At 39.4% G+C, this 17,621-nt stretch overlaps 1 protein-coding gene across 1 annotated transcript; it reads right to left on the reverse strand.

The window, feature by feature from the left end:
• Positions 1 to 5,814: 5,814 nt before the first annotated feature.
• On the reverse strand, positions 5,815 to 17,621 carry LOC6603485 (GIGYF family protein CG11148). The gene is made up of 8 exons (XM_026991083.1): positions 17,283 to 17,621; positions 17,052 to 17,225; positions 16,678 to 16,972; positions 13,023 to 15,683; positions 7,354 to 8,298; positions 7,216 to 7,290; positions 6,151 to 6,305; positions 5,815 to 6,096 (listed from the first exon to the last, which is right to left on the reverse strand). The coding sequence occupies exons 1-8, from the start codon at positions 17,604 to 17,606 to the stop codon at positions 5,971 to 5,973; spliced, it is 4,755 nt and encodes a 1,584-aa protein (XP_026846884.1). The 5' UTR covers positions 17,607 to 17,621; the 3' UTR covers positions 5,815 to 5,970.

Raw genomic sequence — 17,621 nt, forward strand, 5'->3', positions numbered from 1 at the left:
TGAAGTTGAATGGGGTGAATGGGGTTGGGGAAGGGCGACTTTAAATATGGGCATATGAAGTGGGTGGTCGTTAGTGAAGTCCAAGTCTGGTTACCTTTGGGCTGGCGTTTGCGCAGGTTGGCATGGAAGCCAGCGTAGAAGTACTCGGTGAGCTAATCCGTTTACAACATATAAATCCCATTGGGGAGTAGAAGCCATGCCACGGAAGACTGTTAAGCTGTATATTAATAGAGGGTTTGATGATGAAGCAAAGGCCTTGAAGGCAAACGCAATATATGTAAGTCCATCCCGTTTCATCCCAACCCCCCAACATGAGTCAAATTAGGAATAATTTTTGTGTGTCTATATAATACGATTCTTTACTTTACCTACATAGGTCGCTTTTAATTCTTGTTTCGGCCGTGGCCCTCGGCGGCTAAGGCTCAGGCTCATAATGGCACTCAACACGTAATATAGAAACTATAGCTCCGGCCTACGCTCTACGCTCCCCCGGCAGACCGCTCACACTCAAGCATTTCGAACTCTGCTCTGGTGCTCTATCTTTCAGCTGCATTTGATTTATTTGTGTGCAACACAATAAAGGCAGAGGTAAACTGTAACAGTATATGGCAATGAAAGAAAGAGATGGACGCTGCATAAAGGTGCTGGCTCTGTCTGCGGCCACAGGGTGTTGCTGTTCGTGCTGGTTTTACTTGTTGTGGTTGTTTCAAAGATGGCTCTGACTGAACAAAGGCTCTTTATTCGGCGTCAATAAAGTGGTGCGTTTAACACACACCATCGATTGCCGTTGGCACGCCCCGTCAACGATGACTTCTCATATTCTCACACTACCAGAGTTTTATCAACGAGCTGAATCTGGTTTTTTTTACGTGATAAGTCGCATTGTAAATTAAAATGTGTGAAAATTTTAGAAACATTCAGTGATCTGTATCTGAAACTAATGAAAGGATACAGGTGTGCGATTTCTCTCAAAGCACCCAATTCAATAGGAGAACCTTTTGTACATACATATGTATGTATGTATGTGCCTTCATAAGTATGTATCTCCTGTGGTACTTTTTAAAATTCATATCGCCTAAAATTAATCAGAAAATAAAATAGAGAAAAAAACTTTTTATAGTTACTGAAAACTGAAAGTGAAAATGGGGTTTATTACATCTTCACATCGGAGTTGCGACAAGTGCGGTGTTAAGTGTTTCTGTTAAGTGAAAAATTTTGGGCAATTTTATTCGATGGTCGTGTTGTGCAACTACCACCATCAATATGATGCAGCATTACTCGTACAGCACGCCCACTATTTGAAAAAATAACTAGCTCAATCAGATAATATGCAGGTATCTGGTTTCAAGTGCGTCGCTACCGGCAACATCTGTCGCCCCCGCCCATTTTCTAAACCAATTCGAAGCTTTTATAACTTAAATAGGTGGTGTTTTACATCAATTTCTTAAATAAATATATGTACTATGTATACTTTCTTTAAGTTCATTTAAATTACAAATCTTGTGCCTAGGTATGTGCATATTGACGGGAATCCTAGTCAAAGCTTTTTCATTATAAATTATTGATCAAGATTATATGTATGTACACATAGGTACATATCAATTATATTTTATAAGATGGAAAATGTTTCCTTTCTTTGAAACTGTATTATTATCGATTAAGATATCTATGCAACAGTTGACTAGTTACACGTCAGAATTGGCAAGGTTATTGTTATTACATAAAGGAAAAAATAACCAACGCACATAATCGTTTGGCTTATGTGACATTGGACACCATTTATACTTATACATACGTATGTACATATATGAAAACCCAGGCTCGACGGCGTCTATAATTACAGGATGGAACAAATAAGGGTAGGATTTTGGGCAGTACAACTTCCAGTTCCGCTCTTTTCCATTGTACTCTATGTCCGTACGAAAGGCCTTTTTCTAGACAAAGTCAAATGGCATGGGACCGTACCAGAGCTAACAGATTTAGCTCCAACTGCGTATTTAGTTTAATAAAAAATGTATAAGTATATATAAAAACACATCACTTAAGGGATATATGAATACCCACAGTTTCACAGTAATAACTTCTATGTTGCTGACTCAGAATAACTATAGAAAGAGTGTACATAAATTCAGTACTGTTTCGCATTAATTCCACATTTGAAAGCTTGATTCTGTGTTGTATTACTTTTCATTCAAGTGGAAAATGACAAAAGTCGTTAATTTGTTTATTGGATTTCGCAAAGTATACAGTTTCGAGTGTTCAAAATGCACTCAACAACGACCAAATAATAACAGGCAGCAACAAAGGCAGCAGCCAGCATGTTACCATCATTGCCGCCGGGAACGAAACAAAAGCAGGGCAGGAGAACTGGAAGTATTGTGCATTTCTATTCTATGGTACTTCCACCCTTGTCTTACTTCCCCTGAAAGAATTTCAGATGAGCCCACTAAAGCTATATGGCAGTTTATTTTAGAGCGATCTTCAAACGAAATGCGAAATACAATTTTTGTAAGCTCAAAGATGTGATAACTATTATAATTTTAAACATATTTATATGTTGTTTTTTTTTTTTTTGATCCCCCAACCTATACATATCTGCATGCATCTCCTATGAGTTGTTTATCATCACCGATCTCCATTGTTAGGTCGCAAGGCGGCACGCTCCTTAATTATACTTAACTTTAAACATATTCACTTTCATATGTATAATTATTATTATTATTATTCGGACTTATTCCGTCCACACACAACCCACACATAGTAGAATACCAGCTCTAATTACACCAGTATCAGACACAAAAAAACGGGTACCGAATAAAACTTATTTTATATGTTGTAGTGGTTGCATTTGTAGATTGTTGTAAAAAATTGTAATTTTGTTGAACGGGTTGAGTTTATTACCAATAATATTTTAAATGTAGTACTATTTTTCTTGGCGGGTTACTGGTACTTAAATTGTGAAAGTCTGTGTATATTATTGTTAGATTCTAAGGACCGTGTCAACTGCCCAAGGCATTGACGAACAAACGGCGCCGAGTTGGCAGCGGGCCCGATTAGAAACGAAACATAGGTGAAAAACAAGTTGAAACCCCGCATCATTGTCGCGGGGCATCATGGAAATCTCCGCCATAGAACAACTTTTTGGTGCCTCTTGCAAGATATTGGCAAAATCTGGTTTCCCTTTAACGGGATTGTGTTAAATATGTTTAAATATATTGGTATCGCAGCCTTATTATAGTTCTCAAACGTTTGAAACAGCGGATAAACGTTATAGCTATTCCTGAGAACTGAAACGTCAGAAACTGATTTTACTGGAAGAATTTATGGTTATTGGTTATACATCTGAATCTTGCTAACTATTAATCCTCGTTCCTAACATCTTGGTTAAAGGAGCGCAGTCTTGTGTCAACAAAATGTCAATGTATGTACTAGTAGCTATTAAACAATAAGAATATTAAACATGGCATAAATGAGAAGAAGGCAAATACAGTGCTAGAGTAGTAAGATTAGGATGGATAGGAGTAGGCAGTCGCTAGCGAGTAAAACCTCTCCAGATCGCTTGGGCCTGTTAGCCTCACAAATAGAATTTGGTTTTCTATTCGAGAGGCTAACATCCGACCGAAATTATACCACAATTATACCAATTATACACTGAGATACCATATGACGCATAACACTCATATGACCCAATACAAGAGGTGTCATAGTTTATATCCAAAAATGTATTTCTTATAATAGAAATCAAACAAGTGTTAAAATTACACAATTATTCATAGTCCTGCATTTCCATGGAATATATTTCATATACATTCATCCCGAAATTATATTTCGGCATATCATTTTTATATTGGAATATAATTTCATTAGACCTCTTTTTCGTTATTCGAATAATCATTTTATCCTTTAATATTCTCTCCTATAAGAAAGTTGATTCTTAATAAAAGTATTTCCTCAACGTCTCTCTTAAGAGCCAAATAAGTTATTTGTAAATATGAAGTATAAAGATATGAGAGGATGTGAGGAGATAAGGAAAAAAAAAGCAGATCGAAAAATCGTACGTTCGCGACCGGTACTTAATTCAATTTAAAAAACACTAAAGAGTAAATTTATTGTGTAAATACTCAGTGGAAACCTTAATTAATCCTATTTTAAAATAAACAAACTGTTGAAGAATATTCTCTACCGTTTCGTAGATTTTTCCATTTTACTAGATTAAGCCAATGTCGATTAGACAAAAAATGAGTAAGCGGCGTGGACACGCTACGTAGACACTGAAATTTAATTTCTTCCGTATGCCTATAATGATTTGATCAGATTCAGATTCTACAGTCTGGAAGATATAGTCTCTATGATTCTGCGTTCTCTCGTATCATCAAAGTTGTGGATGCAGCATATTTTTGTCCTTTGTGGGGGCGGAAGGAGTCTGGATACAAAATTTCGTTGCTGTAGCTCTTACACTCTCTGAGAACTAGACGTCAAACAGGACAGACGGACAGACAAACATGGCTCTATCGACTCGGCTATTGATGCAGATCAATAATATAAATACTTTATGGGGTCAGAAAGGCTTGTTTCTGGGCGTTACACACATCCACTTCCCCACAAATCGAATATAACCCTATTATCTTTTTGAGTATCGCTAACAAAATGCTATTGAATGGCCTGTTCCGCAATTATATTCTATTGACGAATTTACATTTTTTTTCTCTTTTATATTATTATTTTATATAAATATTATTTTTATTTTGTGCCGCATGATATGTCTTCCTCTATTTTTTGCATCACTATTCGGACAGATTGATTTTTTACAGGATATACAGGAGTCTGGAGCGAAATAAAAGGGCTAAAATCGAATACATTTATAAAAGTCTCCCAAACGGTTTGACTGATTTTAATGACTTAATGATTTTAATGACTTAAACAACACATAACATGTATTGTATAAATTACATAAATCATTAGCTCAAAGCTCAAGCTGACTGACCATACCGTTTGCACTGACTTGGCAATTAACTTTACATACATACATATATCTTTCTGTATCTGTTTCCATATTTGTACATATGTATTTGCCAAATTACCACCCCTAAAATCTTGAAATTGCAAACTACAAGCTCAATAAAATAACCGCACAGCACAATTACCGAACTATAAGAAATGGCAATTAGAAAATACCTTTTTCATTTGTCCCGTAAGTTTTAGCGTTATGTATCTTCAGTTTTTATACCCGCGGTTTGAAGAGTAAAGGGGTACATTAAATTCGAAATTGATTTTCATTATCGTACACTAGTTTTATTTACAGATAATTTGCAATGCTTTTATTCGTACAAATTTGTTGTTTACTTTTTATTCAAAAATTACAAATACATATTTAAGGCCATACGCCTTAAAGCGGTTACAGAACACGCATACCTTCTTTAAATAACGAGTGATAAGTAAACTGTTAGGAAAGTAATACAAATAATCCGTCCCATATAAGGGGACATTTGACTGAATTGGTAATCTTTACTTATTGTGAGGGCTTTCACAATTTTTTCTAAGTTATAGAAAATGTATTGAATATGTGTTTCTCAACATCGAAAACGTAAGATTCGATTCAATTTGATTCCAGGAAGTTAGTCTGTTGCTCGCATAAGTCGACTGAAATTGTGTAAAATTTGGCTTTGGAGCATGTTTTTGAATAAATAATTATTTACATTTCAAATAAAATTGAACCTCGACCAAGACCAAGGGTTACCTGAATTTTTTCATCAATCTAATCAAATCAATAGACCCATCCGCTCACCTTTAGTAACGTATGCACATATGTATGTATTAGGGTACACGAATGTTAGTTACACATGTATATACGGATTTATTTTGAACAACGGTTAAGTCCAATTATTAGCCGGCCTTCAATTCAAATCTATATTTAATAGGGTTTCTCATTATATAAAAAACTTGAGGTTGTCGTTGCCGCTTGCGGAGTGGTTATGGTCCGTCGACATAGTCCCGAACGCCAACATTAATGCGACCCTCAGCAGCGGTTACCGAAAAACCGAGAATTCGTGCGTCCAACTTAGTCATTTTGTTCTTCTTGACTTTCTTCTGCTTGTTCTGTGGACGGAACGTTGTCAACGATATAAGGAAGAGTCAAAAAATTGTACCAACCTTGCTTTCGGTATTATCGTTTCCTGATGGTGTTATAGCCGGAGCGGGCTTGCACATATCATCATTGTGCGCGTTTTGAGCACGCTGCAAACTCTTGTATTTACTGCGCCGCTCCAAAAATTGTTTGGCAAAGTCCGAAGATTCTTTTCCGTCGCCTGAAAGTTTTTGTTATATTAGACCGTGATTAATTATTAATTATTTATTGTATTAAATAACCGTAATACAATAAATAATTGATAAGAAAATTAATTAATAACAATAAAGACAAAATGCAACCCTTGGAATGTACTTTGCACGAAGAAAAAATGGGTTTGTAGCTCTGGATAACTAGATTTGTAACATAAAACTTGCAAAACACCCCCAAATCATTTTTAAAAATTCATTTTAAAAATTCGACATCTGAAGCGGTAATATCCACTACAATTTATAATTTAAAAACAGAATTGTTAGACCTTTCGCAGGATTTTTGATTCGTGTCGATGGAGTGGATATACCTGAAGATATGACTCAAAATTGGATTTTGTACACCCTTTTTAATGATTTTTCTACTTTTCCAATAAAAAATATATTTTGTTCTATGGTATGGTCCTATTTTCAGAAGTTATTTATTTGGGTGCATTATTTCGCAACAAAATTGCCCACTAATAATGTGGATATCCATGCCATTTATACGTTTGATGACGTGACGCATTAATCAGGATAACAACGGATAAGACGGACAAGAGCGACTATTCGTCCGTCTGTTTCTATCCTAACTGATTTGTCCGGTTTGAAGCTACAGCTTTTTATAGCCTCGTTTCGTTAGACCCAAAGCGCCCAAGTGAGATCAACAAATAATAGCGACATAAACAATCTGTTTCCGCTAGATAGCTTAAAAGCAAACAGTATTCGGCAAAGATATATGTAAATAATTGTTATCAACTCGGTCTGACTTATGCTAGGGATCTGGAAACGAGATTTTCGGCAGATATTTTAACTAAATCTATAACCTTGCAAGCTCTATTGATTTCTAATTTGACAAATAAATGCAATTGTACGTTATTTATATACGTATCGTGTGCGTACCAAGGTATATGCGCACATAGTCCTTCACTTCATATGGTGCCTCTAAGTCCTGCAAAAATGCAACAAACGTGGGTACTGCAAGTATGATACAAATGTTAAGATTTAGTGATAAACCCATCGCTGAAAATATCTATTTACCATCCACTTTGGCGGTCATATTGTCCAAGCTTCTCATACACCAGCTAGTAAACTCGTTTTCATATTCATTAACTTTATTGCTGGCCTGGTCTATGGACCCCTTACCAATCGATTTTCTATCCTTGTCCTTTTCTTCTGCCGCCGTAGGTGCCGCTTTGGGATTCGGCCTTACCTGACTCGTTTTGTTCTTCTCCTGAAGCTGTCCACCAACAGCTTTGGTCGTTTTTGCCACATTCTGCATGCTCGGCAAGGTCTGGCTCTTCCGCAAATTCCGCGGTGATTCTAAGACAGTTGTCGATTTTGGCTGTGCGTGTATGCTATGTTTTTCCGCCAAATGCAGACCAGCGACTAGAACCGCCGCAGCAGTGATTGGTCCAGCGCCACTGGCACTGGCAGACGGTTGCAAAATAATTTGATTGACCGACGGGGAACTGGGATCATCCCATAGACGAGTACCTGTTGACAATGAAAGCGAAGAAGAGGTGGATGCATTCCAAGCCTTATTGGCAGTTCCCCAGATGTTGGACAGGCCACACGTGCCACCCACATTTGATGCTATGGCAGCCTGTTGCTGTTCTACTTCGCGACGCCTTTGCTGTTCCATGAGCTCGTTGGCCAACCGCTTGGCCTCCTCTGCTTGAATATCAGCCAGGCTCATAACGGGCGCCGGAGCGGGTGCTGCCTGCCACTTTAAAAGAGCATCGTTCGCCTCGGCTGCAGCTGCTGCAGAGGCACGCATTTGTTTGTCCAACTGTTCCTGCTGTCGCTGCTGATCCGCGCGTCGTTCTCTTCTTTCTGCCTTTTGTATCTCAGCCAGTCCAGGCGCGGCGCTGTTGGCTTTCGGCGATCGAAGTGACCATGGCGCAATTGATGTAGCAGCCGAACGAGTAGATGCTTGTAAATCCCCCGGCTTGGCAACGACATGCTTGGTGCTCACTGCTATTCCTAGGAAATATCAACACAAAAAGCTCTATAAAAGTAAGATTAAGCAAAGCGTGCCAATTGTTCCGCTTAAAACTGAAGCATGTGCCCAGTTTTCTTGTAAAAAATTTAAAAAATGATTAACTATTCAGGCCAAAAATCCAATTAGGTAGCAAATAGTAATGACTTTAAAACAATCAAGTTTAGTCCGCTACCGCTATCGGTAGTCTCGAAAAATATAGCTTTCGGCAAAAATGGTTTTCCACCCGGGTCTACGTGTAGCGGCAGCGCAACAACAGAACATTTTCCAATGCCCACGGAAGACGGTTTTAAATTGTTAGAAAGCCACCACCTCCCAAAACAACACAGAGGTAGAGGATAGGCGGTAGAGCTTGGTGGTAGAATCTCTCTATGGACGTAACTTTTGAGTTAGCCATCAGAGGCCATAATACACAACTCTCTTAACTACTCAAAGGGCGTCGTTTACTCTAACGATTTAAGAGGCATTGAAGAAGACGAAATCCAAATAGAACTTGCGAAGTCTCCGAAGTAGAGAAAATTTTGAAAAGAGAAAACGGATCTCTTAAAGAGACTGGCGTTTGCATAATAACATTCAACCTACTAACCCTACCGGAGTACATAATGATTGGATACCAACCCCAGACAATATATACCACATCCAAAGAAATGCAACAATTGCTTCCAGTTAGGACACCTCCAAAAATTTGCAAAAACAAACAACTTTGCTTTAATTGCGGAGAGGACTTCCACATTGACACGACCACACAAGAGAAATGTAACAAAGCCCAGCACTGCATTAACTGCAATAACGACCAGCACTCTTCGAACCCACTTAACTCCAAGCAATGAAAGCCACAAACAAATGCGACAACAAAACAGCCCTCTCAATGCTACGGACATGAAACACAGATAATACACCCCACTCATTCTCTTCAGTCACCAAAACCACACAGGCCTCTACGCAATCCCAACAACAATACACAGCATCACAACAACAACACACAACATCACAACAACAACAACACCCCCAGCAAGCATCCACATCCAAACGCAAAACCGTATCGTAATCTGATATCGACTCAGAAATAGACAGTAAGTTGAACACCCTAACAAATTCCCATAAAAACATAAACAACAATGTAAAAATTCTACGACTGACTACCTCTAAGCGCAGATTAGCAGCAATAAAGGCTGCGGACAAATTAAAAAGCTCAAGCAACAAAAAAACAAGACAGAAAAACCCCAATACTGACGCCTTGAGTAGCAACAACTGCTCAATGGAAATAGAATCCGACTAAAACTAACACATCAAGTAAAAACAATCCAAATAATCAGCACTCAAGAGACAAAAACTTACAAAAATGACTCTTACAATGATCGAATGGAACCTTCGAGGCTACATAAACAACTACAATGAATTACAAATTATTATTAAGCAATACCAACCGCATATAATTGCATTACAAGAAACACATTTATTTAATACTCACAATATACCCATTCCCATCAACTTTACGCTAAAAACTACTCACCCAATTTTGGGGGAGCAGCAGTCTCCACACACAACTCAGTCCAATCAAATGAAATACATTTACAAACTGACTTCGATGTAACTGCTATTGAAGTTGAATCGAAGAAAAAATTCAAAATAATTTCTGCATACATATCGCCAAGCCGAAATTTTAACGAAAGTAGCCTACACAATGTTCTCAGAAATAACTCAAGCTCACTTATTTTAGGTGATTTCCACAGTTGGAGCTTTGGGGCTCACCAAAAAATAACGTAAGAGGCAATACAGTAGCCAAATTCCTAAATAACACCAACTTTATACTCTTAAACGACAAATCCCCCACACACTTCACCACACACAATACACACATATCGACCTATCATTTTGCTCTCGAGACTTATACGCTAACTGGAAAATCATCGATGACCTTCACGGAAGTGACCATTTCCCTATCCTCATTACACTCTTTCACAAACAAACAGAATAAAACGCAAAACAACCCAATCTTCAAAATTAACTCAGCCAACTGGGATGCATTTAAGGACAAAACTGACTACATTAAAATAAAAAATTCGCCCTCAAACAATATCAATATGATGATTCTTCATCATGTCTAAATAAAATTCTACTACAAAGCGCCCATCTTACCATCCCACAAACATCAATTAAAAATCATTCCAGAAACGTTCCGTGGTGGAACAATGGACTGCAAACTCTCAATAACGAAAGAAAACAAGCATGGAACAAACTAAAAAAACACATTAAAACTACAAACATCATTAGATTTCGAAAAGCAGAGGCAAAATTTAAAAAAGAAATTAAATCTGCCAAAAATAAGTCACTTTTACTTCAGAAATCCAACCACAAACATAGACAAGTCAAACCTAGTCAAATATAAGACGCTTTTGTGGATTCAATAATATGAAAAACATCCATACAATTATCCATCCGACCACTTTACAGCCAACTTCAGATAACCCCTCCATTGCCAATTCATTTGCTGAATACTGGTCCGATCAGTCCAAAGATTCCAACTTCTCACCCATGTTCACTAACAACAAATATTCAATTTCCAAATATCAAAACTATCCTCCATCGTAATCTGCTCAGAAAATATAATCACCACACATCAATAGAACTTTCCTCCGCACTCTCAAGCTTAAAGGATCATTCACCAGGTATTGATGGAATCTCCTACCCAATGATTGCAAATACATCCCCAGCAGTTAAAGATAGAATTTTAAAACACTACAATAACATACTTAATAACTATATACCCCAAACTTACAAAATAGGTCTTGTTATACCAATAGCTAAACCCGGTTGCATCAAAACATCAATAACCTCATACCGCCCGATTTCTCTAAACTCTTGCTTCGCAAAAGTTCTAGATAAAATCATAGCCAAGAGGTTGTGGTGGTTTTTTACTACAAACATACAATACAATACAATAAAAGAGAAAAATCAAATGTCGCATCGCAAACAACCTATCGAGCACTTTTCTGCATAACGGAATGCCCCAGGGATCACCGATATCAGTTATTTTATTCTTAATAGCATATAATAAACTAGCAAAGCTCGTTACTATCCAACGAAATCTCACATTAACAGCCTATGCAGCTGATTTTCATATTATTATCAAATTTAAAGAAAACCAAACCCAAGAAAATTTAAATCTCGACGACCTATTCCAAAAAATCTACGAATGGTGTTCGTAAACATAACTGTAAATGCACAATAGCAACAAGAAACCTAAACATACCGAGTGTAGGCCACTTAAAAATATTAGGACTCACATTCGATTCAAAATATAAATGGACTAGACACATAGAAGACTTAGCTAACTCTCTCTCAAACAAAATGAATATAATAAAATGTCTCTCCAGTAACAAGTTCAATTGCACTACGCATACACTAATATCAATCACAAAAGCAATAATAGTGTTTAAAATTGACTACGGACTAGTATTTTACGGCAATTCCTCAATAACTCGCCTTAAAAAAATTAAAACCATCCTAAACTGTGCAGTAAGGATAGCTTTGGGAGCATTTAGGACAATCCCGATTACAAATCTTTTAATGGAAGCTAACATAAACACAGTTGCAGATCGACGTGACTTTCCACAAGCCAAACTAATAAAAAACCTCTATTTTCCAAACAACTCACCACTTCACAAAATCTCAATCCGAATACAGTTTAAAAACAAAATACCTTACTCCCTACAAAATTGCAAAAAACAAAACATAAGCCTTCTCGTAAAACCCGAGATAAAAACTAAGCTACCTTTCTGGAAATTCCAACCAAATACCATAAATACCGAACTTGACAAACTAAACAAAAATAATACACACGACTCTATATACCAACAACACTTTCGTATTATCAAAAACCAATTTAATGATCACACATTTCTGTTTACGGATGGATCAAAAACCATAAGTGCCACATCATTTGCAATCACAACGGAAAAAAACACCTTAAAAGTGGGCTTACTACATCAGTGGGCTTTCATCAATTTACTCTGCCGAAATCATAGCCATATTCGAGGCAATACAAATTGTTAAATCTATGCGCGGGAAATAAATGATATATTCAGACTCTATATCCTCAAACACCTCAAGACAAAAATGCTTGAAGACAAACTTATAAAACTCGAACAAACATCGAACTGGTATCAATTTATCAATCCCAACCAAATAACAGCCGACAAATTCACCAAAAGACTAGACCAAAACACCACATCAAGGATAAAAAAACAAAAATATTTAGACTAAGACTAGGACATACAAGAATAGCTCACCAACATTACCTAGATCCTACCAAAATTAATACTTGTACGCATTGCCTGAATAACGTTCCAATAACTATAGAACACCTACTCAAAGACTGCCCATCCTCACAACTCACAGACATACGTTTCAAAATCTTCGCTAACAATAATCCGCTCACATTTCTTTCTAACCCAACTAAATCTGAAATCGACCTAATCATAAACTATCTAAAAGAAACCAATTTATATCCATTAATCTAACTCTAATATAAAACCCATGTAATACATCTCACATATAATAAATATAAAATAATAAGCATAATGTAACATAATAGCAACATAGCCGAAGGTCATAGTAACCAGCGCTATCATTAAATAAGCTAGATTAGTTTTAACTCTAACATCTTTCTATATAAATAAATAAATAAATATACAATATTACACACCTGTTGCTGTACCTTGAACTGGGGCTTGTGCGCTACCTAGTAATGCCTTCCGACGCTGACCTTGTATTTGCAGTTGTCGTTCCTTTTCTTCTTGCGATTGTCGAGTTTTTTGTTCTTCCACCTGCAGGGCACGGCGTTTCTCCTCTTGACGCTTGCGCTCTTCCTTGAGTCGGCGCTTTTCCTCAGCTAGCTCCCGCCGCCGCTCTTCCTCATTAATAAACTTTGTCGGTGCCGACTGCTGCGGCGGTCTAGCAGCCAAGTTCTGTTTATTAGTTGGCTTGACATGAGCCTGAGGCTGTGATGGATGTTGATCCTTGAGTGGTTCCACATCCGCAATCGCAGTCTGTGTTGGCTTTGGACTGAGCGACTCCTTTAAATGATTGTCTTGATTGTCAGTAGCCTGGGAACAAGCGCCCAAATTATCCACTGGGGGAGTTACAAGGGCTGCTGCTGCACCAGCACCTGGTGCTTGCACTGCTCCTGCCATGAATTTCTGTTGCTGCTGTTGAGCTAGTAGTTGCTGCTGTTGTTGGCTCTGCTCTTCTTCCAAAGTGGCCACGTCCCACAGAGTGACCTTTGCGTTTGCCATTCCAGACCATTGCGGGTTCTGGTTCGGATTCGGTGCTTGCTGTTGAGCAGGCAGCCACATTGGAATCATCAGGTTCTGCGCTGCCAGCATTCGTGACTCGGTCATGAAATCCCCACCAGTGGGATTGTCACTTCCAGGAGTTTGTATCGGAGGCTGCGGATGCCCAACGGTGGGTTGTCCTCGCAGCAGCATACGCAAGTTATATTCATTTAGCATATCCAGATCGCTGACATGTATATCATCAAGCTTATTCGGCTCAGCAGCCGATCCAGGCAACGCTACCTCGTCCGCAGGCCGCTGCGAAACAGCCTGAACCTGCTGTGCCTGCTGATGCATTAGCTTTGCGTTGTGTATAAAGTTGTTTGCTTCCAGTAGATTGCCTAGTGGCCGCTGCTGGTCTGTGCTATTGGCAAACAGCTGCTGCTGATCCTTTTTACCCTGCTCAGCTATCACATGGTACAACTGGCTCCCGGCTGCCGGATTTAGTACAGCCAGCGAGTTACTCAGCCCGCTTAGGCTGCTCAAGTACTCTGGCAGAACGAGCAACTGAACCTTGCGCCGTACTACCGACTCCCGATCGACAGCAGAGAGGCGCTGAAAGCACTCGTTTTTGGACAGCTCATTGACTATTTGGTACTCCTGGTGCTGCAAGTACTGATCCTGCAGCATCTGGAATCGCATTGTCAGCATATGCGATGTTGCGTCCAAGCCATTTCCGCCCAGATTTCCTTTAATGGCGGCGCTCAGCGAGTCTGCAGCGGCGGTCACATTGGCTTTGAGCTCTTCTCTTTGCAGTTGTTGCTGCAATTGCTGTTCGCCCAACGAGAGGGAGAGCGCAGCTGACGATGGCTTGCGCGGCGTAAGTGGAAGTGGCACAGGAAGTGCGGCTGGCATTTGTCCAATGGGAAGATTGTCCAAGTCCATCGGTGAAGGCAGCAAATGGCTGTGCGAGAACGGCATGTTGCCGTGGCAAAGCTTTATTAGCTCACCCAATGGCCTAAATCTACTGTCGGAGAAGCGGCGCACAAAGAGGTTTTCATTAAAGTACCCGGCCCGATACCATTCCGTCATCTCCATGGCACTGAACGGTCCCTGAACATTAGACTGAGGATCCCGGTAGAACCACAACTCATTAGGATTCGAATTCATCATCTGCGATGTAGGAAGCATTGTCAAATGGTGTTGGTGGTGCAGTTGGTGGTGATGTTGCATAGCCAACTGGTCCGGAAAAGGTAAACTCGGATGCTGATGTGATGGATGGGCAATGCTTGAATTGGGAACCGAAATCGGAACTGCAATAGGTATGGCATGATGCGGAGGATGCGGATGCTGTTGTTGAAGCAGAGCAGCGTCGCCCACAGTGTTCGACTTAATGCTCATCTCAATCTCTGCTAGACCAGGCATTGTACTTGCGAACCGGCCGCTATCTATTTGTGGTTCTCTATGATTGTGGGTTACTCTATTATCATCGTCCATTATCAGTTTCTCCACCTCATCGGCCACTTCTTTAATTCTATCCGATATATCTCCGTGGACAGCTTCACCAATTGAGGCTGTTGGGTCTTTTGGAGATTGACAGCTTTCATTCAAGTCCGAGAATTTCATTGGGTGCGATTCTATCTTCCCTTCGAAGTCCTTATCGCCATCAATGTCTCCGTCAGTGTGATTCCTGCTCCCAGTCTGAGATAAGTTGTTGCCGGAGTTTGAAGCAGCAGAGTTTACCGCATCGTTGGAGTCCTTTTCTCCAGCTGCAGCCTTGGCCTTTTGTAGATCGGCATCACCGTGAAAAGCGCCACTCGAATCAAAGGTGCCACCTAATTCAGATGGATTCTCCATAGCCCACTCAGGAAGATTGTCTTCGGTATCACCACCGCCAATATTGCTGCCAGACCACAATTGAGAGTTTTTAGCGCCCGGCTGACGGACTGAAGCAGCAGCCAATCCCGCTCCTGTCTTGATGCTTCCTCCTCGCTCACGATCAATATCTACAGTCCCAACCGTCGAAATAGAGCGCTGTATACTGGCTAATCCATCCAAGTTGGAGTCCTCGTCACGCCAACTAGTAGACCGACCTGAAACGCAATATACCAAATTAATGTAATGTAATCTATGTAAAATCTAAATGTATATAAATATACCCTTGCGGGATATTCCACTAAATAAGCTATATATGCTTGTATACTCCTGACCTTTCAGTCTCCCAGTTTTAAATTCATCCTAATATTTGTACGAAACCCAACAAAATGTAATTCAAATACGTGCAGATAAGTAAACCATTAGTCGTCGCCGTTACGGGGACATAAATACATATGTATAAATACATGACCATATGACCACATAAATACATACAATCAGGCAGGGTCCGTTTTTCATTTACTTTTGCGGATTACGTTTTCACATATTTCACATATTTTTGCTGTTTGCCCCAAAACAAAAATGTTTTCCTGGCCAATTTATTTCGAGCCAAATTTGAGGTTGAGTTAAAATAAAATTATATAAGCAATATAAAGAAAGCAAAAGTTAAATTACCCTTATATAGGTGTCAAGTTTATGTTAATGCACCAATAAGTCATCTATTTTTCCTTTTGCAATTAATGGAATGTCGTTGTATAAAAAACCGTTTACTTTTCATTTCGTCAACGAATGAGAACGGGAGCACCAATTTATGTGTATTAAAAGTAAATCGAAAAACTTTAGTGAATGTGAAAAACGGAGACTGGCTGAATATACAAAATTAGATTTAAAATGCAACAGTAGAAATCAAAATTCATTTGATCCATTGCGGAATTTGACTAAATCTTATCAAATAAATGCATTTGCCACTGAATTGAAATTGAACGACGACTTATTGCATTTGTATGAATGGTGGACAACACCCGCCTAACATAATAATTCACTTTTGATGTACTTTATGACACTTCTTGGTGGATAAAAACAGCAACAAAAATTGTCAGCCAATGAGAGCTTTGCGAAACTTTCTAGAGCCCTACAAGTGTAATAAGGATAATTACCTCTGCAAGGGTATAAAAACAATATATATTAAAGGTATAAGTACTGATAACTGACCCCAGCGGTGCGTGTTGGCCACAAAGCTAGTATTGGTACTTCCTCCACCGCCACTGCTTCTCCATCCGGCAACATCCGATCCAGAAAGGTTATTGCTTGTAATCGGGCCGTCTCCAGATCCATCTTCGTTTCGACTTCGCCGCCAGTTTTCCATGTTCCGATGATGACTTGAGAACTCTTTTCTGGGACTCGAACTAGGTGTCCCGTTCCAGTCCAGGCCTCCCGCATTGCCAAGTGATGTGCTAACAGCCACTGAATCACCTGTTCCATTTCGCTCGTTCCAATTTCGTTCAGTCTAGGAGAATAATTTTCTTCATATTCTCGTACTCTCTCAGAATCGCCACCCACCCAATGATTCTGCATCATTCTCTTACCTTGATGGACATAGCTGATAGACCTTCGTCGTATAAACCACCAGGGCGCTGATATATAGGATGATAAACTGATTTTCCGCGCATTCGGCCCCGATCGACTGTTCCACCACGTCCAGTGCCACGCGGAGCTGTTCCAAATCCACCCGTCGAGCGCTGCAACCAGGCTGGACGAGACTGTTGGTAGGATCATCAATTTAACATTGTTATGGGAACGGGAAAAATTGCACTTACGCTACTCCCAGTTTGATTGTTATCCTCTTCAGTGCTTGGCGTCAGGGCCAGCGGATACTGAACTTTGTCCACAAAAAGCTTCTTAAACGAAGGTAAAATCTGCGGCAACAAACAGTGCCGATCAAACAATGACAGCATTTCTTCACGTCCATACCGGTACTCTGGAAACATATTGCGAGAGGAAGCTGCTGTCGTGTTGTTGCTAAGGCTGTGCGTTGCCAGAGAGCTATTGGTTCCTCCACCGTTATTGCTACTGGAAGATCCTGAAGGCTCCGCTGACATATTGCGCAACCATTCAGGACCGAACTTCATAGAATCTGTCATTTTCAGTAGCCTCTT

The sequence above is a fragment of the Drosophila persimilis genome, unplaced genomic scaffold (assembly GCF_003286085.1).
Source record: "Drosophila persimilis strain 14011-0111.01,24,50 unplaced genomic scaffold, DperRS2 tig00000652-arrow-arrow-pilon, whole genome shotgun sequence".
Classification (NCBI taxonomy): domain Eukaryota; kingdom Metazoa; phylum Arthropoda; class Insecta; order Diptera; family Drosophilidae; genus Drosophila; species Drosophila persimilis.

What these genes read in the sequence shown, in the direction of transcription:
- LOC6603485 (XM_026991083.1), bottom strand. Translation starts at nt 17,606, where the DNA reads ATGACAGATTCTATGAAGTTCGGTCCTGAATGGTTGCGCAATATGTCA. An exon ending in GGCCAACACGCACCGCTGGG is followed by an intron (nt 15,684 to 16,677) that starts GTCAGTTATCAG and finishes ATTGCGTTTCAG; the next exon opens with GTCGGTCTACTAGTTGGCGT. An exon ending in TATGACCGCCAAAGTGGATG is followed by an intron (nt 7,291 to 7,353) that starts GTAAATAGATAT and finishes TCATACTTGCAG; the next exon opens with TACCCACGTTTGTTGCATTT.